Source organism: Marmota marmota, unplaced genomic scaffold (genome assembly GCF_001458135.2).
Source record: "Marmota marmota marmota unplaced genomic scaffold, marMar, whole genome shotgun sequence".
NCBI classification, from domain to species: Eukaryota; Metazoa; Chordata; class Mammalia; order Rodentia; family Sciuridae; genus Marmota; species Marmota marmota.
The window spans coordinates 7,034,720-7,058,277 of NW_025999942.1; the positions used below are offsets into that span (position 1 = coordinate 7,034,720).

Here is a 23,558-nt window from a genome sequence, read left to right on the forward strand (position 1 = left end):
CTAATATCCCGGAGCGGGAAGCGGCGAACCTCTGCGTGAGGTATAGTCGTGCGGCCAGGCTCGTGGTTTGAAGCTTCTTTCTCCGGAAGAGTGTTGTGGGAGCTGGGATTCTGCGTGGGGTCGGGATTCTACTTCGCGAGGCAAGATGCTCAAATCCAAGACGTTCTTGAAAAAGACCCGGGCGGGCGGCGTCATGAAGATCGTACGCGAGCACTACCTGAGGGATGACATAGGCTGCGGAGCGCCTGGGTGCGCGGCGTGCGGCGGGACGCATGGTGGACCGGCTTTGGAGCCTCTGCCCCAGGACCCCGCGAGCAGTCTCTGGCCGCGGCCGCACTACTTGCTGCCCGACACCAACGTTTTACTGCATCAGGTGCGTCGGATGGAGCACGAAGGGCGTATCGCTCGCCTTCCCAGGACGAGGGGGCGTGGCAGATAGGGAAACTGAGGCTCAGGGAGGAGGGTCTTTGGCAGTACCTCATACTTTGGAGAGCCAAGCCCCTTAGGGACCCTCACTTCCGTTTTCCCAGGCTGAAGTTCTTTTCCTTATGCCTTTTTCTTTATTTTTCCCTTTTTTCGGTTTTGGAGTCTTATTTTAGACACGTTAATTTTCTAACTCCTGGTGTCTCTTCTACCTTCCTTAGATTATAAGTGCCTGGAAGCCGGGGACCTGGGCTTCTGAGGCTTCCAGCTTGCGACCCCCAGGCAGCTTGTAAGTGCCTACGAACAAAAACTGTGTGGGCCAACATATTTCTTTATTAATAGCCTTAATTCTACGAAGTTTTGTGAATGGTCTGTTTACGTGTGCTCTTCTCAATTAGGCCTGAAGGGTTGAGAGTTGCTTGTCACTTTTTTTTAAAAGCAAAATAATTCCTTGGCTTAATGTCAAGTCAGTATTTTTAAACCGACAAGGTGTTGTTTGACCGAAACAGTTTATAAATGAATATAGGAAGAATTAACACTTTTATTTTTCAAAGATTGATATTCTTGAGGACCCAGCCATCAGGAATGTAATTGTACTACAAACGGTTCTCCAAGAAGTGAGAAATAGGAGTGCTCCTGTATATAAAAGAATCCGGGATGTGACTAATAACCAGGAGAAGCATTTTTATACATTCACTAATGAGCACCATAGGTAAGAGAAAAATTATGTTAAATTTCACAAAATTAGCTAAATGTGATAGAAAATTCGTGTTAGTAATTTGTGACATTGTCAAAGGTTTATGATGGTTTTATGTGCTATTTGGGTCTTACACAGCTGTGTGGAAAATAATGCTAAGTGGATCTCACTAAGGTCACATTAGCATTGGTGAGGTCAAGCCTAAAACTAGAATATACTGGCTTTTAGCCTGTAATAGTTACTTTTACTTCCAAAATGTATTTATTTCAATTTGGTTTTAGCCTGAGTTGAACAGTGAGTGGACTCTTGGAAGATGAGATTTGCATAGGTTCCTGGAATACCATAATATGTGAATAACCAACATAGCATGATAAAATATAATTTTGTAAAGGAGATACTTTTACTGGGTTCATCACAGTTTCTTAGCCTCAATACTATTGACATTTTGAACTTTATAATATTTTATTGTGGTATGGCTGTCTTATACATTATAGGATGCAGCTCCTTTGCTTCTATTTGATTGTTGCTAATAGCAATTCCCCTACCACCACCACCATGTTGTAACAACTCAGAATGTCTCCAAATATTGCCCAATGCCCCCTAGGGACAAATTCAACCCCTGATTGAGAACCACTGCATTAGAATATAGAATCTAGTAACAAAACCCATCAAATTATGCAAAATTTTGAAAAAATCTAATTTCTCAAATTTCTCTTATCCCCAAATTAAATATTGCTCTCCTAAAGGTTATCACTAAAGCACTATAGACTTCGTGATCCTTGCACTTCTTTGAAATCCAGAAACAGAAACATAATTTGTTTTTAGTACTAAAAGACCAAGTATTTGTGGGACATATTCATCTGGTTTCTAACCAGTGGTTAGCAATTTTGTTAGCTCAAGTGCTGTGAATAGGACTTAACAATGCTAGAATTGATGGGAAGACTCTTAGGACACTAGGCAAATTACATCTGAGATTTTATTACTCAAGTCTTAGTAAAACCAAATTCAAATTTATGACCATGTTGCTCATTGATTAGATTAAAGCACTAGCAAGTATATGGTGGGGAAGAAAATAATTCTATTATCAATATAAATAAGTCTAAAATTCTAAAACTGAATTTATTATCTTTAAACACTAGAGAGTAGTGTACTAAATTTTGTTGTTATGCTTCAGTCTGACTTTGAAGAACAGATTTAAAGAAGTAGATAAGTGTGTTCATATACTTGGGAGCTCAGAGTGGAAGACTTAGAAGAGAAATACAATCATCTCTGTCTGCTCTTTTAGTCTTTAGAGAGCCTTGACCATTTATTAAGTGTTTACATGGATAATTTACACAGAGTATATATTTAATGACTGGAATCACATGACCATAAATCATCTAATCAAATTATTTGTAGTATAGTTTGAATAACATCTCATCAGATCTGCAAAATTTTATTAGTTTATTGTAGTGAACTATTATTCACTGTCCCAACTTAAGATTATTAATTCTGGCCTTGAATTTTTCTTTTTGTAAAATAAAATTTTCTGAGCCTTTTTATTGTCCCATTGATAATATAATTTTCTTCTATTACAAGCAAATTGTTGTCTTAAAATCATGGGGCTGGGGTTGTGGCTCAGTGGTAGAACGCTTGCCTACCATGTGTGAGGCCCTGGGTTCGATTCTCAGCACCACATACAAATAAGTAAATAGATAGATAAATAGATAAATAAGTAAAGGTCCATCACCAACTAGTAAAAAATATTTTAAAGAATTATACCAGTGTGGGCTGGGGTTGTTTTCTCTGATATAAGGAGGCTGATGCATAGTGGGATAGGGAAGGGGGGGAGCATGGGAGGAATAGAGGAACTCTAGATAGGGCAGAGGGGTGGGAAGGGAAGAGAGGGGGCATGAGGTTAGAAATGATGGTGGAATGTGATGGACATTATTATCCAAAGTACATGTATGAAGACACGAATATACTTTGTGAATATATTTTGTATACAACCAGAGATATGAAAAATTGTGCTCTAAATGTATAATAAGAAATATAATGCATTCCATTGTCATATATAAATAAAACAATTAATTAAAAAATTATAACAGCGTGGGCTGGGATTGTGGCTCAGTGGTTGAGTGCCTGCATAGCACATATGGGGCCCTGGGTTCAATCCTCAGCACCACATAAAAATAAATAAAATAAAGGTGTTGTATCCAACTACAACTAGAAGGTAGGTATTAAAAAAAGAAAAATCATACCAGTAAGGATCCTGTTGATTTTCTGAAGCCTAAGTTTATACATCCAAGTGAAATAGATGCACTATTGACTTTTCAGTTTAGTGGTTGAACATTTGTGTCCTCATAGTTTTTACATCTTTGTTTCTATTCGTTTCCTTCATTTCATTTTCCCTTTTCTTTACATTTAGAGAAACCTATGTAGAACAAGAACAGGGAGAAAATGCTAATGACAGAAATGATAGAGCCATTCGAGTAGCAGCAAAATGGTACAATGAACATTTGAAGAAAATGTCAGCAGAAAATCAGCTACAAGTTATCTTTATAACCAATGACAGGAAAAACAAAGAGAAAGCTGTTGAAGAAGGAATACCAGCTTTCACCTGTAAGTCTAAAAGTAGAAGCCATTACTGCATGCTTATAATTAATTGTATGTAAAAATTATGATCAGGCCTATGGTCAGATGTTCACTTGACTATATAATATTTTCATTTTCCCATATAATTGCATGTGATTTTTTTTTTCATTTTTTAATTTCTCAGAGTTTTTTTTAAGTCAAGTCAGTTGTTGTGTTCATTAACTGTTAATTTTTCCCTTACTATTTGCAGTCGACTTGCAATATACTGGACCTACTGATGCTTCTGAGACAGGACCATATCAAAAGATTCATTTTTAATTTCAGATTGACAGTGTCAGAAATAAGATTTTTCATGATCTTTCATAGCTAAGGGAAAAAGACATTTGAATTAATTAAGAACAATGTCAACTTAATTTTCAGGTGAAGAATATGTAAAGAGCCTCACTGCTAACCCTGAACTCATAGATCGTCTTGCTTGTTTATCTGAAGAAGGGGTATGTTTCAATTTTTTTTGTTTGGTTTGTTTGTTGGGTATTAGATATTGAACTCAGGAGCACTCAACCACTGAGCCACATCCCCAGCCCTGTCTTGTATTTTATTTAGAGACAGGGTCTCATTGAGTTGCTTAGTGCCCTCACTTTTGCTGAAACTGGCTTTATAATCCCAAGCCACTGGGATTATAGGCATACATCATTGCATCTGGCCAATTTCTTTTGTTTTGTTTTGTTTTTTAATTTTTTATTGTTGGTAATTTCTTTTGTTTTTGAAAAGTGAAAATATTAAAATAGCCACCTTGAGATATGAGACTTACAGTTACCAAATTTAAAAATTGGAATATGAGTCAGTAAGCTAGAATTTGAATAAAATTGTTTATTGTGTTATATATAACAAGAGTGATTGTAATAGGCTTATTGGAATGCAATTCCTAAATGTAAACTTTTTAAAATAGGGCCTGGCACATGGTGGCTCTATTTTTTTTAATTTTTCTTTTAGTTGTAGATGGATACAATATATTTTGTTTATTTATTTTTTTGTGGTACTGAGGATCGAACCCAGCACCTCACATATGGGAGGTAAGCGCTCTGCCACTGAGCCACATCCCCAGCCCTTTCTTTTTTTTTTGCAATGAAAAAATGAATGATGCCCATGGCTGATTTGTGTATACATAGTGGTTATTTATAAAGAAGTGGTAGACAAAGCAGACAGTAAAGATCTCAGAAGAAGAGGGAGGGATATCATAAGAAGAAATAAAACAAAAGGAGAGGGGACCAGATAATGAGGACCTACAATTTATTCTGGAGGTCAGTAATTTTTGAAATGTCTTATATGGGAATTATATGAGTGTATCACTGTGCTTGGCTGATACATCCCATCTTTACAACTATTTTTCCATTCCTGCTTGTCTTTAACCAGCTGCTTTATGAAACTAAAAGGAAGAGAAAAGATAAAAGCTAGTCTTGATTGTTGGAATATAGATTTAGGATTGCCCTGTCTAATATGTAGCCATTAGTTGCATGTGGGTGTTTAAATTTAATTCAGCTTTAAAAATTCAGTTTCTCAGTTGTACTATCCATCTTTCAGTCGTTCAAAAGAAACTTGTGCCTAGTGGCTACTATATTAAACATAACGAAAAGAATATTTCCTTTATCACAAAAAGTTGTCTTGGGTAGCAGTGGTCTGAAATACTGTGCTATAGTCTCAAATTCATAGAGTTTTGTGTTAGTCATCTTTTTGTCTCTGTGAACAAGATACACAGTAAGAACAACTTAGAGGAGGAAAAGTTTATTTGGGGCTCATGGTTTCAGAGGTCTCAGTTCATGGACTCCCAACTCCATTGCTCTGGGCCCATGGTGAGGCAGGATGTCACAGCTAAAGGGGCACAGTAGAGTAAGTCTCCTCATTTTGTAGCAGCCAGGAAGCAGAAAGGGGTAAAGAGAAAAGGGAAGACATCCTGCAGGACAGACAACCCTGTTAGGGCAACCCCCATTTACCCACCTCGCTAGCCATGCCCACCTGCCCACAGGTACCACCAATCAGTCTATTCAAACTAGTTTGGACTGGTTAGGTTATAGCTCTTATAGTTGAATTACTTTACCTCTGAACATTCCTGCATTAACAAAAGGCGTTTGGGGGGATATCTCATCCAAACCCTAATAAGTTGTATATACCACAATGTGAATTTTCCTTTAATTACCTGATATTAATGACAGTTGTTTACTGAACAAGCAGAAAACTTAACTGCAATTTTTGGTTTGCTTATTTCACAGAAAGAAATAGAAAGTGGGAAAATCATATTTTCAGAGCATCTTCCCCTAAGTAAGCTACAACAAGGCATAAAATCTGGTATATACCTTCAAGGAACATTTAGAGCTAGCAGGGAAAATTATTTAGAAGCTACTGCATGGATTCATGGAGACACTGAAGAAAATAAAGAGGCGAGTATAAATTCCATATACATGGTGATATTTTTTGATCATTCTCTTATTGAATAAGTATTTAAAATTTTGTATGAGAGTTCAAATTTGCCTTCCCGGTTTATCAGCTAAAGAAAGTCATAAATACAACTAGTACAATTAGTCATTTCTTTAGGAAATTGATTATTGATGAAAACTATTAATCCAGTTTTAAGAGAATAATAAGCTAATCCTCAAATAACAAAAATGAGATACTTCCATATTTATTATGACCAGTTATGATAAATACTATTTGCATAACATAGAGTGCTTTCCACACTTATGCAAATATCAGCCATTTATTAGAGTACTCACAGTTTGTCAGATACTCTTCTTACTCTTTGCATGTAATATTTTATTTAATATTCAGCCAAATAGATGACAAGTTATTCTTTTTTTCATTTTGCTGGTAAGAACCCTGAGATTTAGAGTTTAAGAAATAGTCCCAAGTCTCTTGGTACTGTTGTAAGTTATTTTGGAGTCATGAACACAACCCTTATTTTCTGACCTGTGTTTTTTCTACTTAATATTTAAAAATTAAAGGTATGGGACAAAGGAACATTATAAGAAATAGAGATTACCTAGAGATGTTTAGAATATATATAAACATATTAAACAACCTTTCTGTTTTTTCCATTAAGATATCTGGGCATTTGCCATTTGTTGTCTTAAACAGATAATCTTACAAGGACTTAAACATTTAAATCGAGCTGTTCATGAAGATATTGTAGCTGTTGAGCTTTTTCCTAAGAGTCAGTGGGTGGCACCATCTTCTGTGGTTTTACAAGATGAAGGGCAAAATGAAGACAATGTGGAAAAAGAAGAGGAGAGAGAACGAATGGTATGAAATCAAGAATTTTTTTTTTTTCCTGTATAACTTTGTAGTATTATTTCACATGTCAGCTTTGGACAATTTCGTTGTTTTCAGAATTATTAAATGAAATTATAGTTGTGAAAGTTTAGTAAATGTCATATTGTTAATTTTTTTTTTGAATCATATAATTTGTTTTAATGTCTTAATTTACTCAAATGGGCTTAAATACAAAAAGACTATCAATTTGGAATAAAACTGGGAATCTTTGACATTCAAGTATGCAATCTAAAGGTTTAAATAATGATGTTTAAGTAAATATAAATTTAAAATTTTCTGAAATGTTTTATGTAATGTTCAAATTCCATCAGCATAATGTGCTTCTGAGCCTTGTGTTCTTGCCTATTTAATTATTTCATCTTTAGTACCCTACCATATTTATTAGGAAGAGAATGTGTTCAACTGTTTCTTTGGAGCTAAGTCTACTTGATATGACCTATTTATTTTCCATTTTATAATTATAAGAATAATATAATTGGAAAAACATACAACATTTGTAGTTCTTCTATTCTCATCAGTTATATTTAATTCTTTGGAGTCTTACTATAATATTGTCATTGGTAAATTCAGGCCTTTGGAGTGTGTTAGAGGTGAAATTCCAGAAGAAGACCTATTTAAAATCATAGACATTACTTACTTGAGTTTTTATTTTGAATATGGAAGACCATTTGAAGATGTATCTTTTTTAGTGAATTAATGAGTTCAACGTGAACTAGTCATCATAACCATATACCTTAGCTAATTAGTGTGAACTAGTTCTAAAATCCTAGTGTATACTTCCTAGACTTGTTTTGGTCACTAAATTCTCATATTAAAACCTAAAAAGAATAAGTTTTGATATATCTATTTTTTAAAAAATTCATTTCTGTATGTCTTCTTATCATGGAACAGTTTTTGTAGTTTGTTTTGGCATACTCCACCTAGAATTTTGAAGCATAAAGATTCTGTAGTTTAATGTCATAATTTACTTACTACCTGAATGAATTAGCATCCATGTACATATGCTAATTTTGAAGAGAATACCTCATTATGCCTAGAGGAAAAATAACTGAAGGTTTTCTTTTTTATATCTCAGCTTAAGACTGCTGTAAATGAAAAAATGTTAAAGCCTACAGGTAGAGTTGTAGGAATAATAAAAAGGAATTGGAGACCATATTGTGGCATGCTTTCCAAGTCTGATATTAAGGAGGTAAGTAAAGAGCATGTTAACTATTAAAAAGTTATAAACATTTAGTAGGATTTAGAGACTTCACTTTGTCCCTATTCCCAGAGTATGGGTGTGTATATAAAATCTTTTTCTGGGACTTGGGGTGTAGCTCAGTGGAGAGAGTGCTTCCTTATCATGCAGCACATTTCTGGGGTTAATGTTTGGCACTACAAACAAACGAACAAACTTTTTCCATAATTTTCTCTAGTCTAGAAGACATCTCTTTACACCAGCTGATAAGAGAATCCCTCGAATTCGGATAGAAACAAGACAGGCTTCTACATTAGAAGGACGGAGAATTATTGTTGCTATTGATGGATGGCCCAGAAATTCCAGATATCCAAATGTAAGCTTAAAGTATTAATTTTATCTTATGGTATTTAATCAACAATTTGTGAGTAATATTGTTTCTTGTCATGAAAATAGAATCTATATAGGATAGAAATTTAGGGGCTTGGGCTGTAGCTCAGTGGCAGAGCACTTGCCTAGCATGCGTGATGCACTGGGTTCAATCCTCAGCACCACATAAAAATTTAAAAAGTAATAAAATAAAGGCATTCTATCCATCTACAACTACAAAAAATTTTTAAAAAAAAAAAAAAGAAATTTAGGAATATTTCAACAAGTTACCTGGTAAGTAGCATTTCTGATTTCAAGATCAATTTTATGAAATTCCGGTGGAAATCATGTAGTTACTCTTATCCAAATTACCAAATAACTTTTAGTGATTGTGTACATGAAAAAAGTGTTTTAGTCCGAATAGATTTTAATCAAATTTAGAAACTTGCTTTTGAAGCACATTTTAAACTTATAAATTAATAGGAAACATGTTCTATGATATAAAAAGTGGGCCCTCATGAAGTTTCCATCATAAATCAGTTGAGAAGTCTTGTCATTTTCAGTTTTAATTTACCAGAGTTTCATTTTTAAGAAGTTACTATAGGAAAATTAAGAATACTGAGGTGATATGTAAAATACTGAAAAATTTAACGTCATAAAAATGCAAGATAGCAGTAAAATAGGCCTTTCTAATAACACCTTTTGGTTTTAGGGACACTTTGTAAGAAATTTAGGTGATGTTGGAGAGAAGGAGACGGAAACAGAAGTTTTATTACTTGAGCATGATGTTCCTCATCAGCCCTTTTCCCAGGCTGTTCTTAGCTTTCTGCCAAAGATGCCCTGGAGCATTACTGAAAAAGTAAGTTGAAAGAATTCATAGTGACTTTATATATTATTCTAACTATTTTTAATTTCTACATGTGTATTTAAATATGTAAAAACTGTGGTCCCTTCTCTACCATATTTAGTTGCAGCACAATCATTTGCATTTTAACTGAAAATGAACTTTTCTAGGAGGCCGACACTAGTGTATTTAAAATTTTTCAAAAGCAGAGAAACACTTGGTTAGAAGTCATGCATGATTGTCATCACTAAATTAAAGCCAAGTTATTTTGAATGGAGATACTGATTTTACAAGGGTTGTTTTGCATTTATACTATGGAATTTATTTATTTATTTACTTATTTACTTACTTATTCATTTATAATATTGTATGATCTAGGACATGAAAAACCGGGAAGACCTGAGGCATCTGTGTGTGTGTAGTGTGGACCCACCAGGATGTACTGATATAGATGATGCTCTACATTGTAGAGAACTCAAAAATGGAAACTTGGAGGTATTCATGTTGTACTAGTAGTAACATTCTTAACTAAATATAATTCTTTGGACTCAGGATAGAATTTATGAATTATTCTTATGAAGTTATAGTTACAGAAACTAATAGGCATGTGTCAGGAGGTTGAAATGGTAGAGGTGACTGAGTTCTTATTCAATTTAAGTTTCTTCTCATTCAATCTCTACCCTATTAATAATGCATATTGGCATCTTTTTATCTTTTGAAGGTTGGTGTTCATATTGCTGATGTTAGCCATTTTATTAGGCCAGGAAATGCCTTAGATCAAGAATCAGCCAGGAGAGGAACAACGGTTTATCTTTGTGAAAAGGTAAATGTATTGAATTTAAAGTCTCTGAACACTCAGTGGCACTTTAAGATTCCTGAAAAATCAGTTTGAAATAGTATATAACTTAGCTATAGGAAATGGAATAAGGGGGCCTAAATTACTGAAAATATTCCAATTTTTTGTTATTTGGTAACCCAAATAACAAGTAGATGTAGTTGATATAAATTGTTGTGTAGCATTTATTCTTCTTCAAGTATGGTTCCTGTAAATTTATAGAACGATTGTGAAAGGGAGGGCAAGATTACACTTAGTCTAGATTCATGGTCAAAGACCTCCCCGTATCTTTTTTCCATAAAAATTTAATCTATCTCTGTGTGTGTGTGTGTGTGTGTGTGTGTTTGTAAAACACAATGTAGTTTGTTGTCAAGCATTGCCAGTCATAGAGTTGGTAGCTTGTGTCTACTCCATATAAATACCAACTTATAAAGACCAAAGACTTGAAACTTTCACAGGTCAGCTATGTGGCTAGTGGCAGCATTTAGATCTACAGACTTGAGGTCCAGTTTTCTTTCATTACAATTTTGTATAGATCCTTTTCTATAAATAGACTTTCCATTTGACGTTTCTTAATTCTAGAAAAAAGACCAGAGGTCTCCTTTTCTCCTCATGGTGTCTTAATGCTGATTGATAATAGAGCTCTAAATAAAAAGCTGTGTAACCTGAGAATCTACTTATATCTTTTACAGAGGATTGACATGGTTCCAGAGTTGCTTAGCTCTAACTTATGTTCCTTAAGGTGTAATGTTGACAGGTATTTATGCATTTTTTTCATCAAAAATGTATATACTATTTTAACTGACTCCCATTAACAGTCATTGTCTATTTCCCTCCATAGGCTGGCATTTTCATGTATTTGGGAAATGAATCGCAATGCTGAAATTTTAAAAACGAGATTTACCAAAAGTGTAATTAATTCAAAGGTTAGTTTCACTGCTCACATCTAATGTTTAAAATCTTGGATACTTTTACAAGTTTCCTAGATTGTTTTGAAAGGTTTTAATTAAATTTTTTTCAGTGTTTTAACAAAATCTTGTTTTTCATTTATTTGCTGCTGCTTTTTTTTGTTTTCCCTTTTTTTTTTTTTTTTTGTGGGGTTTGAACCAAGGGATTTGTAGATGCAAGGGAAGCACTCTACCAACTGAGCTATATTCCCAGCCCTATTTGCTTAATTCTTGATGTTATTAAAAAAATAGTTTTTGTGGAAGTTGTTTTACATTCAGAAACATACAAAGCCTATATACTTAAGAACACTAAATATATTATCTTACGCCCTAAATCAGGGACTCCAGTAATTAAAGTTGTTCCTATTAAAAATAGTGTTTTGAGAAATAGCAGGGACATCATCATCTTGTACACATTTTCTCATAGAAGTGATGTTATATATTATAGTTGTATTCCAATAGAACTAGCCTGAGATCGTGTTCAGACAGATGGAGCCAGATTGTCCTCATTCCTTACCTTTTTTTTTTTTTTTTTAAACTTCCCAGGTTCCATTATATTCTCCCTCATTTTGTCCCCAATGTCCCCCCAATGTTTGCCAAACTTGTTTCCTTCTAGTGACATGTTTTCCAAAACTACCTTTTTTTTCTTTCCATTTAGTATCATTCTTTTTTGTTCTGGAAATTAGTGGTTGGAAAAAAGGCAGTGTTAAACTGACAGATAGAATTGTGTAAACTATTTAAGCTTTCCCAACATTATTTTTTATATTATAATAAATTAATAATTCTCCTAAATTTGATGAGTGTGACAAAATTATATTATGAATTTAGAGAACATAAAAAACATTTTTTAGAAGGAGAACTCAGCCCTTACACAATAAACTGGTTTTCACTTTCTTATGTGGTTTCTCATTTTTACTTATGAAGCAAATTTTTTTAATAAGCTAAAGAAAGATTAGCTTTCCATCAGGAGGGAAATAGAAACAGAAGTAGCTATTTGTACATTTGTATTATCTATCATTAGAGATAAAAATTTTTCCTACTATGATTTGTCCCATTTTTAGGCACTTAATTTTAGCATTTTAGATTGCCTGTAAAATATGAGGTCTAGACTCTTTCAGCATTGTTAATTATTTGCCATGAGTCAGGGAATAATGAACATCTGGAAAGGATTTCAGTGAATAGATCCAACCTGCCTTTGTTTTATTGTAGCATTACCTAAATATGTACCAACTTAATTATGAAGTAAAGTTTAAATAATTTATTAACAATGTTGCCATGTTTACTTTGTTTTAATAAAAGTTTGCTTATGTTGTATAATAATTGAAATAAGACTTAATTAACTAGAAATTATAGATGTGAAGCATAAATATTAGCTGTGATTATTTTCTTGTTATTGATTTAGGTTTTTTTGAGTCATGGATCTTAAATATGAGACAAAATAATATAGTTTAAATAGTAAACTAGTTTTTATCATTTTTAAGAATTATAAGGTTTCTTTTTTAGGCTTCTCTTACTTACGCTGAAGCTCAAATGAGAATTGATTCAGCAACCGTGAATGATGATATTACCATTAGTCTCCGTGGACTAAATAAACTAGCTAAAATTCTGAAAAAAGGAAGAATTGAAAAGGGGTATGTTTGAAAAATATCAAGCTATTTCTTAATTTATTTTTAATAGTATTAAGATAATGTTTGGTCTCTTTAAAGTTTTTTATGATGGTCACTTATGAACTATTTAATAGGCTTAATAGAGATTTGGTAGAGACATCCCATTTCTTTTAGTTACTTCTTAAATATTAGCTTGATTCTAGACTGATGTTTGGGAGTTTAAGATTGTGAAGAAATTCCATGAAGACAAGAACTTCTTAAGACTTCTACAGATTATTTCAGTTTTAATGAGAAATAATTTTCAGATTGAAAATTGATTTTCAGATGTTTAAATATAGGTAAAGTACTCATTGTATTTTTTTTAATATATATATTTTTTTTAATATTTATTTTTTATTTATCGTTGGACACAACATCTTTGTTTGTATGTGGTGCTGAGGATCGAACCCGGGCCGCAAGCATGCCAGGCGAGCGCACTACCGCTTGAGCCACATCCCCAGCCCCAAATGTATTTTTGAGTTATACTCACACATTGTACGTTTTCTGATTTGGAAGTTGAATCGTTTAATTCAACTCCTTTATTTTTTAAATGATTAAAATTTACATGGTAAGTCTTCTCAAAGATCTGATAGCTAGTGGCATAGTAGGGTCTTTTAGCCCAATATCATGACATTTCTTTAACTACAAAAGGTTTAAGATAAGGACTATCAACCCAAGCTTGTTGAAGGAAAGTGGTTAAAAAAAGTTTGATTCTTGAAGGACAGCTGTCAGTGGAAACCAAATACATGAGATTTTCAGATATTGATCTTTCATACCATTTAAGATAATGTCAAAAGCAGTTACTAAAACTGTTTTTGTTGGTGATGCAAATCTGCATCTCCTCTGTTTCATAAAAATGTGCCTAAGTTCAGCCGAGCACAGTGGCACACACTGAGGAAGGAGAATCACAAGTTCAAAGCCAGCCTCAAAAATTTAATGAGGCTCTAAGTGAGACCCTGTCTAAAAAAGTAAAAAGGGTCAAGGATGTATCTCAGTGGTAAACTTCCCTTGGTTTTAATCCCCGGTACCTGCCCTCCTCCAATTTTTTTAAGTTCATTAAAATCAAATAAATTTCGTAAAATTTCTTAGTCTTACCATCCACATTTACACTGTTCAGTTGCCACATATGACTTGTGACTATCTTTTTTGGATAAAGAACATCTTCATCAATGAAGAAAGTTCAACTAGACAGTTTTGTTCTAGAGGATTATGCTGAGCCATTCTTATTTTTCCTTATTTCTCAGTTTTCTGGGGAGTTTACATGACCCACCTGTATTCCTATGCCTGACTCGGGAACGATATTTTTTAACTTCAAAAACAGCTTTTATTTTTTTCTGAGTTGACAGTCATTTACTGGTAAAAGATAGTATAACGTCTTCTCAATCTTAGGGAGAATTGAAAATACAATAGTAAAAAAAAAAAAATCATAATAATAATAGGACATCTTTTGCTGCCTAAAGTATTAATACTCTTGGGTAGAAATTAACATTTCTATGAAGAAATGTTGTATGAAGAAAAAATTCAAAATGTGATTGGTATTCCTTGCTTTTTAGGTCAAGATGTATTAATAAACATGTATTAGATTTGATGTAGAACCTCATTAAGTACTGCATGGCACAAAAGAAAATGGGAAAGAATATTTGTTAAGTTTACCTTTCTGGTATTTCTTCTGAGCTCCTAATAAAGATGAGGGGAGTCTAGAAGAGTAGGACTTAAGAATTTCACTTAACCCCATCTCATCTTATGTTTTTTTTCTTCCTTTTCCTTGGACATCCAAGATTGCTTGGCCTTATTAAAATTTTTAGTTTTAGGTAGATTTGGAGCTGACTTGATGAAAATAGCTTCAGTTATAAAGAAACATCAGACTCTCATATGTAGCCTTGAGAATTTACTTCTCAAAAGAGAATGTGCCAACTTATTAAATGAACCATGCATATAAAGCTCTTAACATAGTACATTATCTGACACCTAACACTCAAATGTCTATAGCCATCATTCTTTGTAATATCAGTGGTTTATCAGTCTCTTCTCTGTTGGCTAATCTATGTGGAATATACTTTTGATTGTGCATCTTCTGATGTTACTAGCCTATGATGGCAGTGTCCTTTTTGCCCCTCTTCATTGTCCCCCACTTTAATACATTGTTTTCTGTAGTAAATAAAATACTGCTAGTCACTTTCTATATTTGTAAGTAATGGCAAATTTACTTAGCCCAGTAAAAACTGTAGAGTTTGGATACAGAAGATATTTATATCCTTCATCTGGGCATGGTAGTACACTCTAGCCACTCTAAGAAGCTGAGACAGTAGAATTGAAAGTTTGAAACTAGCCTGGACAACTTAACAAGACCCTGTCTCAGAAAAGCTGGAGATGTTGCTCTGTGGTTGAGAGTCCCTGAGTTCAATCCCTAGTACTACAAAGCAGACAAACAAACTCTTAGAAGCACAGGACTCAGATATTGCTGTTTTGGTATTCTCTCTTGTTAAATTCATTTTATAGCTATAAAATACTAAGCTATTTATGAAAATAGAACATAAAACTCATAGAATGGTTATAAAGTCCTCAGAAGAACAATTCTTCCTCACATGATATAGTCATTTTCTGTTTTAAAGGAGTCACTTTCTGAATTTTGCTCCATTATTGGCTCATTTGATTAATTTACCTCTTAATTTTCATTTAGGGCTTTGACTCTTTCTTCCCCAGAAATTCGATTCCACATGGACAGTGAAACTCATGATCCTATAGACTTACAAACCAAGGAACTTAGGTAAGTGATTTTTTTTGATGGGCGATTTATAAAATTTTTATCTTAAAAATTAAGATAAAATATCTAATGATATATACTAATATATCTAATATACTAATATCTAAAACATATCCAAAATATGTATTTCTATTAGAATTTTATTTTTCTTGGCCTATGGAGTCTTTAGAAAAGTGTTATAGTTCTTTTTGGTTTTTCTGATATAAAACTGAAATATTGGAATAGAAATATTTCTAATTTGACTCAGTTTGCTTTTGGTATATGATATAATAGAACTTGACTCATAATAGTTATAGCAAATAAAAGAAGATTTGCCATGATTAATTACTTAAGTATTTAATGTAAAATATACAAAGGTACGACAGGATAGTAATCAAGACCAAGGGCTTTGAAGCCTAACTTATCTAGGTTTGGATCCCACTTCTGCTGCTACCATACGTGTATCTTGCAACAAGTAATTTGTCCTCTGTCTGCCTTAATTTCTGTCTATAAAATATGATTAATAATGGGACTTCCTCATAGGACATTAATTATTGATGTTGTGTTACTGTTTTAGTTAAGATTTAGGAAGCAATAATATATTTGGTTAAGTCAGAATTTATGCTTCTTTCCATGTCTTACATGAGGTAATTCTGAAATTAAACATACGTGTATGCATGCACACACGCACACTTTTCTAATAGGTGACCCAAGGGTTAAACATTGAAATATATTCAGAGTTTTTACTTAGGAACAGAATGTGCTATAGAGCAATAGAGTTAGAATTTTAAAATCCCTAGGGGGAAATGTCTGCAGGAATATTTCCAATGTTAGTACCAACAATGAGCCCAATACTAAAGCTTTCTTGAGGAAAAGGTTGCCAAAAGTGGAACCAGAGTAGAATATCAATCATTTCTTCCTACTAAGAAGGAAAATCTCATGTCTAAGAGATTGTCCCCTTATGATTGGAGATCTTTCTAAATTTAAAAAATTAATCAAATTTAGACATTTCATCAAGAAATTAGATGTAATACGGGAAACATGAATGAAAGAATACTGCATGTTCAGTGACTTGCATATAAAATAATGCAGATCATTTATTAAAGCTAGCTAAGAACATAGAAAAACTGTAGCATGAAAGCAATATCACCTTGGTCAAGAGTTTTGAAGTTGGATTGTGTAGATTCAGATTTTCATACTGATAACACTGACTTTTCACAAGAGAATGCTGCATATCTTGTATTTTCTAATCTGCAAAGCAGGTGTGTGTGTGTGTGTGTGTGTGTGTGTACGTATTTATAAATATCTATGTACCACAATGTCTGATACATAATAAGAACCCAGATTAGTTATTATAAATATGTTCTTTTCAATTTAGTAATTTATTGATAGGTTCTTTGGACCAAGTAAAAGGTAGTAAATTTCAGAGTTTATATATATTAATAAAGTCTATAATGTTTCAGTTTTCTTGAATGCCATCTGTAAAATCTCTGGCAAGTTAGATTTACTCTGTAGATGCATAATAAAATTTTGTTAGCATAGTAGCTGAGAAATGAAAGAGCCATAGGTATTAAAAATATACATGTGCGGGGGCTGGGGATGTGGCTCAAGTGGTAGCGCACTCGCCTGGCATGCGTGCGGCCCAGGTTCAATCCTCAGCACCACATACAAACAAAGATGTTGTGTCCGCTGAAAACTAGAAAAAATAAATAAATATTAAGAAAAAAAAAAGGGGCTGGGGATGTGGCTCAAGCGGTAGCGCGCTCGCCTGGTATGCGTGTGGCCCGGGTTTGATCCTCAGCACCACATACAAAGATGTTGTGTCCGCCGATAACTAAAAAATAAATATTAAAAATCTCTCTCTCTCTCTCTTTCTCTCTCTCTTAAAAAAAAAAAATACATGTGCACATGTGTGAATGTTTACATAGGAAATGCTTCCTATATCTTGTTGGTAGAAAAGGTAACTTGTGAATAAGTATAATATATTTAAGTATCAGATTCTCTTGTTTAATGCTTTTTCCATTGGCAGGGAAACAAATTCCATGGTGGAAGAATTCATGTTACTGGCTAATATCTCTGTTGCAAAAAAAATTCATGAAGAATTTTCTGAACATGCTTTGCTTCGAAAACATCCTGCTCCACCTCCATCAAATTATGAAATTCTTGTTAAGGCAGCTAAGTCCAAAGTAAGGTTCCGTAGTTTGAAAAATTATTTGTATTTTGGTTGTTATCTATCCATTGCACAAAAGAATTTATATTCAGGCTGGAAATATAGCTCAGTGATAGAGCACTTGCCTAGCATGCACAAGACCCTGGGTTTAATCTCCAGCACCACAAAATAAATAAGTAAATAAGTAAGTAAACAAATAAATAAATAAAAAATATACACACATATTCACATTTCCATAAAATTTTGTTATTTCTTGATGTGAAAATATACCAGTAGTTCTTATGATAGGGAAGAAAAAAAAGAAAGCTCGCTCACTCTTAGATTTGCTCATATTTTCCTATATTGACCTTCATATCTGCTTAATAAAATCGTTTAGTGTCTTAAGAAGCATTCAATTCTCCTTAACCCAATGTCAGAAGTTCTAGACCAAGTTATTTGCAGTGTTCTGGACATATAGAGCTTTCCCACATACATGGTTATACATGTCCATTATACATGGTTTCTATGAACTGCCTAACTTTAGAGATTTACACATAATTTGTTTTACCTTCAAAAAGCACTCTTTTTATCATGTCCCTAATAGAAGGCTATGTATTTCATATATGGAAAAGAGGAAAATATAGAAAGGGCATCATTTTTTCAGCCCTGCATACACCCTGTCTCTAGTTAGTAGGCTTTCCTTTACCCTTGGGTTAATTCTACCTTACATTGGTTTTCCTTGAATCATTATTAGGTCCTGTTTTTCCTGTGTAGAAGAGAGGTTGGAAGGAATGGCTTTAGATAACAGACATTATTTTTAATAGCATGGTATAGAATTCTCATTTTGGTTCAGTCCTTTAAAAAGTACCTATCCTTACCATGTCCCACAAAACAAATCAACTTTTCTGCTCCAAGGATTACTGTATTTGTTAGAAGATTTCCTCTCATTATTTGTTTATTCCTAAGATTTGGGTAGAGGAAGGAAGTTTTAATATGTTTTTTTCAGCTCCCCAAAATATGAGTAAAGCAGCTAAATGCCTCAGATCACAACATTGTACTAACTGGGCTTTACTGACAAGTTCAGTGTTTTGACCTTTACCTCTACTCTGAATGGAAGAAAAATATCTGCAGAGAAAAATCCAAACATACTGAAATGTATCAGATCTGCTTTGATTTTCTTCACTCCTACAGAGATTCATAAATACAAACTAGACTTTGAGAAATAATAGAACTACTGCTATCACCATCTTTTTTTTCCCCATTGTAGTTTCGTCATAGTCTTGGTACTTTTGTATTTTTAAATGCATTCAGGAAATTTTAAACTTTGGTGTTGTACAAAACAATCACCACTTACACAGATATTTTAAGTACTTCCAACTAAGGGATAAAAGGTTAAAACCTGGATTATCTTATTAATAAAAAAAAAAAGTTTGTTCTGTTTATATTTTGGAGTCATAGTACTACTGATTAAGAAATGTTTCATATTGTGCTTTCCCCCTTCCTTCTATTCATAGAATTTGGAAATTAAAACTGATACAGCCAAGTCTTTGGCTCAGTCTTTGGACCAGGCCGAATCTCCTGCTTTCCCATATCTAAATACTCTGTTGAGAATATTAGCCACTCGCTGTATGATGCAAGCTGTATACTTCTGTTCTGGAATGGATAATGATTTTCATCACTATGGTTTAGCATCCCCAATATACACACATTTTACTTCTCCCATCAGAAGGTATTTTTTTCCTTATAGAATTATGTTGTCCTGGATTTATTTATTTTATAGCATGTAAAGTTTTACCCTAGGTGGATAGGTAAAGATATAAATGGTTGCTTATAACTCAGGGAAGGAAATTCTTCTTTTCTTATAGTACCTCTTATCTGGAACACTCTCTACTACTCTAAACTTAATGTAATTGCAACTCTGAGAATATTTAGACAATAATCTGTGCTGACTTTGTCTTCCTCTATTAGAACAGCACTTTTGCTAATAACTAGCAAGGTGAGAATCCTGAGATTAATGAATATATGTTGAATGTGTAATATATGGTTAATTTTGAATTTTAAAAAGACATTTTAATGATAATTTGCCATGGTTCTTACTTCTTTATACATCTAGGTATGCAGACATCATTGTTCATCGACTGTTGGCTGTGGCTATTGGGGCTGACTGTACTTATCCAGAGTTGACAGATAAACACAAGCTTGCTGATATATGTAAAAATCTTAATTTCCGGCACAAGATGGCTCAGTATGCTCAACGTGCATCAGTGGCTTTTCATACCCAGGTACGTGCCTTCTGTCAGTGATGCTAGGAGAAAATTTGTACATTTTTTACTTAATTTCAAAATTATTTTTGTAAATTTCAAAATATCTTAAGAATTTTTTTAATAAAGTTGTATGTTATTTTACAGTTATTTTTCAAAAGCAAAGGAATAGTAAGTGAAGAGGCCTATATTCTATTTGTAAGAAAGAATGCTATTGTGGTATTAATTCCAAAGTACGGTTTAGAAGGTACAGTTTTTTTTGAAGAAAAGGACAAACCAAAGCCACATCTTATTTATGACGATGAGGTACAGTAATTTTAATATTTTGTTTTCTTGGAGAGGGAGGTATTTTTTCTTTTGACAGTTCACAATTGGTAGCTGTAAAGTATGAAATTATTTTCTGTATCCTATAGAATTTATTGTGTATCTAAATATGTGCCAGGAAATCTACATTTTATTATAGTGACTAAAGTATGATTTTACTCACAACTCTTCCCGTATAGGAATGTTGTCATTGACTTCTTTCTTCTATAGTAAGTAAAGTTTTACCCTTCGTGTACACATAAAGAAATAAATGGCAATGGCTGCTTATACCTTATGGAAAGCTTTTGTCTTTTGGATACTGGGGATTGAATTCAGGGGCTCTTTACCACTGAGCTGTGTTTCCAGCCCTGCTTAATTGTTTAAAAAATGTTTTTAGTTGTAGATGGATTCAATATCTTTATTTTTGTGTGGTCCTGAGGATCGAACTCAGTTCCTCCTGTGTGCAAGGCATGCACTCTACCACTGAGCTACAGCCCCAGCCCCCTTTTTAGTTTTTATATTGAGAGAGTATCTCACTAAGTTGCTGAAGTTGACCTTGAATTTACTATCCCCCTGTATGTCTTAGCCTCTCACAGGCAAATGCCACCATGCCCAGGGGAAAAATTGTTTCTAACTTCTCCCAGTGTCTCTCATATCACACACTTTGTCTCCCTAAACTAAATACAACTACAACTCTTTGAGAGAAGATTTAAATAATAATTTGTGTCCAAGAACTTTGGTTTCCTTTACTAGAACTACAACTTGCTAATTAGTAGCGTGATAATCCTAAAATTGATGAATATATTTTGGGACCACCTTAGTGAAAGAATAACGTATGCATATAAATAGGTCATATTTATTTGAGATTACTAGATTTGTAACTTTTATCATATTGAACACTTAGATGCTTATTAATATTGAAGTACTTTTTAAACTTTCAAGTTATTAGGAAAGATAAACTATAAAGAATTAGAACGGAGCCTCAAGTGTAAGAAATAAGGTAGTATGATAAAATGTATTTTATTTTTTTAAGATACCATCACTTAAAATAGAAGGCATAGTGTTCCACGTGTTTGATAAAGTGAAAGTGAAAATCATGTTAGACTCATCTAATCTTCAGCATCAAAAAATCCGAATGGCCCTGGTAGAACCACAGGTGAGACCAAATTTACTAATTTCTGCATTATGATGGAACAATAGTACAAAGTTTATAAAAGAGAGGGAAATAGTTATTTCTGTTTAATTTAAAGAGAATCCTGTAAATAGTGTGGAATACAAATATATGCTGATTTCCCTCATTCATCTTGAGATTCTCCTAAGGTTCTTGTTGCCAAAATCATAGATCTTTTCAGTTCTCCTGCCTAATCCTTTTCTGCAGGGGTTTTAGAAACTGCACTTTTGAAGATCAAATGTATGTTTCACTTGATATTCTTTCTTGATACTTCTTAAAATCTTTGTAAGATATTATTCTTTCATGCAGCCACAACACACCTGAAACCTCTGATGCTCTCTATCAATCATAGTGGCTCCACTAGGGTGAATTGGACATGAGGAAGCCATGCATTCATTCAAACACACTGCCCAAATGACTAGCTTTTTTAGCTAGTGAAACCATGTTTACCATTTTCATTTCTAAACCACTATTATTTTGTGTGTAAAGTATATATACCTTTAGTGTAAAAATCTTTATAGCTCCTTCTTCCCAATCGCATAGCATTTTAAAATTCATAGTAGTAATGGGAGAAGGGGTCAGATGATGGTAAGATTTATTTCTTATTTCATGCTTCTAATCATCTTTTCTCTTTGCATTATTTTAGATACCAGGAATAAGCATTCCTACTGATTCTTCAAATGCCGACCTTAATGAACCAGAGAAAAAGAAGAAGAAACTTGAAAAATAACTAGTCATTCAACAAAAAAAAAAATCAAACACAAGTTTCCTTTAAAAAAAAAATTGAGAATACTTCTAAGCCTAAGTGTGTGATAGTTTGTTACCAAACGTACATTTTAATACTTTTAGAAATTTGCATATTTATTGAACTGTTGACTGTATCTGTCTTATACTACTTCATTTCTAGATTGAACAGAACTATTTATGCAGAAAAATTCAATTGAATATCCATCACTGAAATAGTGACAGGATAGCAACTTCAGAGATCTGTAAAGATCATTTAAATTGAGCAGTCATCTGCTCATTGAAAAGCAGATTAATTTTGCATAAGTACTTTGATTATTTAATATTGGTAGGGAAAAAAATCTATCATTTTCCTACAGAGGAAAATAGAACATTTTTAGAAGCAAAGAACAATCCTTTCTAAGTCTTGAAAGCTGTCAGTGTTTGATATACAATACCTTTGCCATTTTAATTTACCTAATTTAGGTTAAGTGTGTAGTAAAAAGTCTCCTGCATTTCATCCATCCTTGAACAGCCGTGAATATTTGGAAACTGGTAAAAAGACAAGAAACAGAATGTGACTAGGAAAATAGTTTTTTGTTGCCAAGTAATATGTGATCATTATCCTTGACCTTCAATGTCTCGCCAGAATAAGGCATTTGAGGTTAGGGGTGGTACTTTAGATGTCTATGTCTGCTTATAAAAAAGACAATAGTTTTTAAATTACATTTGTATCGGATGATATAGGAGGGGGGCTTTTATGAAGGACGTTAAAAGGAATAAAAATAAGTTGTATTACTTGGTGTCCCATTTACTATTCCCCATGCTAATCACAGACTGTTAATGACTAAAATGGTGTTTTTAGTAATATTTTGGGAAAGGGTTGCCTTAAATAATTTTACTTTGCTTATGCAATTTATTAAGTACTTTGCTTGACTGGTGATAAACCTGGTACAGCATAACTCTTCCTACCTTCAAGGAATTTGCACTTCATTGAAAAGACTGGCAAATAAACTAGCAGATCAATCAATTGGGTATAATACAGTATTTACAATCATATAGGCACTCAGTAACGGTTGAATGATCTTTTCAGTTTCCTATTACTGAGGAAATTATCTATTCATTGGGGCAGAATTTGTTTCATTTAGTTGAAGGAAGTCAGCTTTGAAGTTTTGCTCAAGTAAATGGATCATTTACATCCTGACGTTAGGGCAGGAGTCAGAGTCAGTAAGCCTTTTCTGAAAGGGCCAGAACATTTTAGACTTTGTTGGCTTATAACTACAACTGTGACACTCAACTTGAGTACTATTACAGTGCATAAGCAACCATAGACAATAGGTGAACAAATAAGCACAGCTGTTTTCCAACAAAG

General features: G+C 33.5%; 1 protein-coding gene across 3 annotated transcripts; it reads left to right on the forward strand.

Moving 5' to 3' along the window:
- Dis3 (DIS3 homolog, exosome endoribonuclease and 3'-5' exoribonuclease) lies at positions 1–22,984 on the forward strand. Of its 3 annotated transcripts, XM_048801319.1 has the most exons (22): positions 272–373; positions 645–712; positions 978–1,135; positions 3,528–3,721; positions 4,115–4,188; positions 5,962–6,129; positions 6,824–6,988; positions 8,094–8,207; positions 8,434–8,571; positions 9,277–9,423; positions 9,787–9,903; positions 10,130–10,231; positions 10,936–11,000; positions 11,085–11,169; positions 12,694–12,821; positions 15,517–15,603; positions 17,609–17,765; positions 19,243–19,457; positions 19,842–20,010; positions 20,137–20,295; positions 21,326–21,448; positions 22,110–22,984. In XM_048801319.1, the coding sequence occupies exons 4-22, from the start codon at positions 3,628–3,630 to the stop codon at positions 22,191–22,193; spliced, it is 2,391 nt and encodes a 796-aa protein (XP_048657276.1). In that variant the 5' UTR covers positions 272–373; positions 645–712; positions 978–1,135; positions 3,528–3,627; the 3' UTR covers positions 22,194–22,984. The 3 variants fall into 3 exon arrangements, with proteins under 3 accessions (XP_048657277.1, XP_015354221.1, XP_048657276.1); XM_048801320.1 differs by lacking the exon at positions 978–1,135 and having other exon boundaries at positions 1–373; XM_015498735.2 differs by lacking the exon at positions 645–712 and having other exon boundaries at positions 1–373.
- Positions 22,985–23,558: the final 574 nt, after the last annotated feature.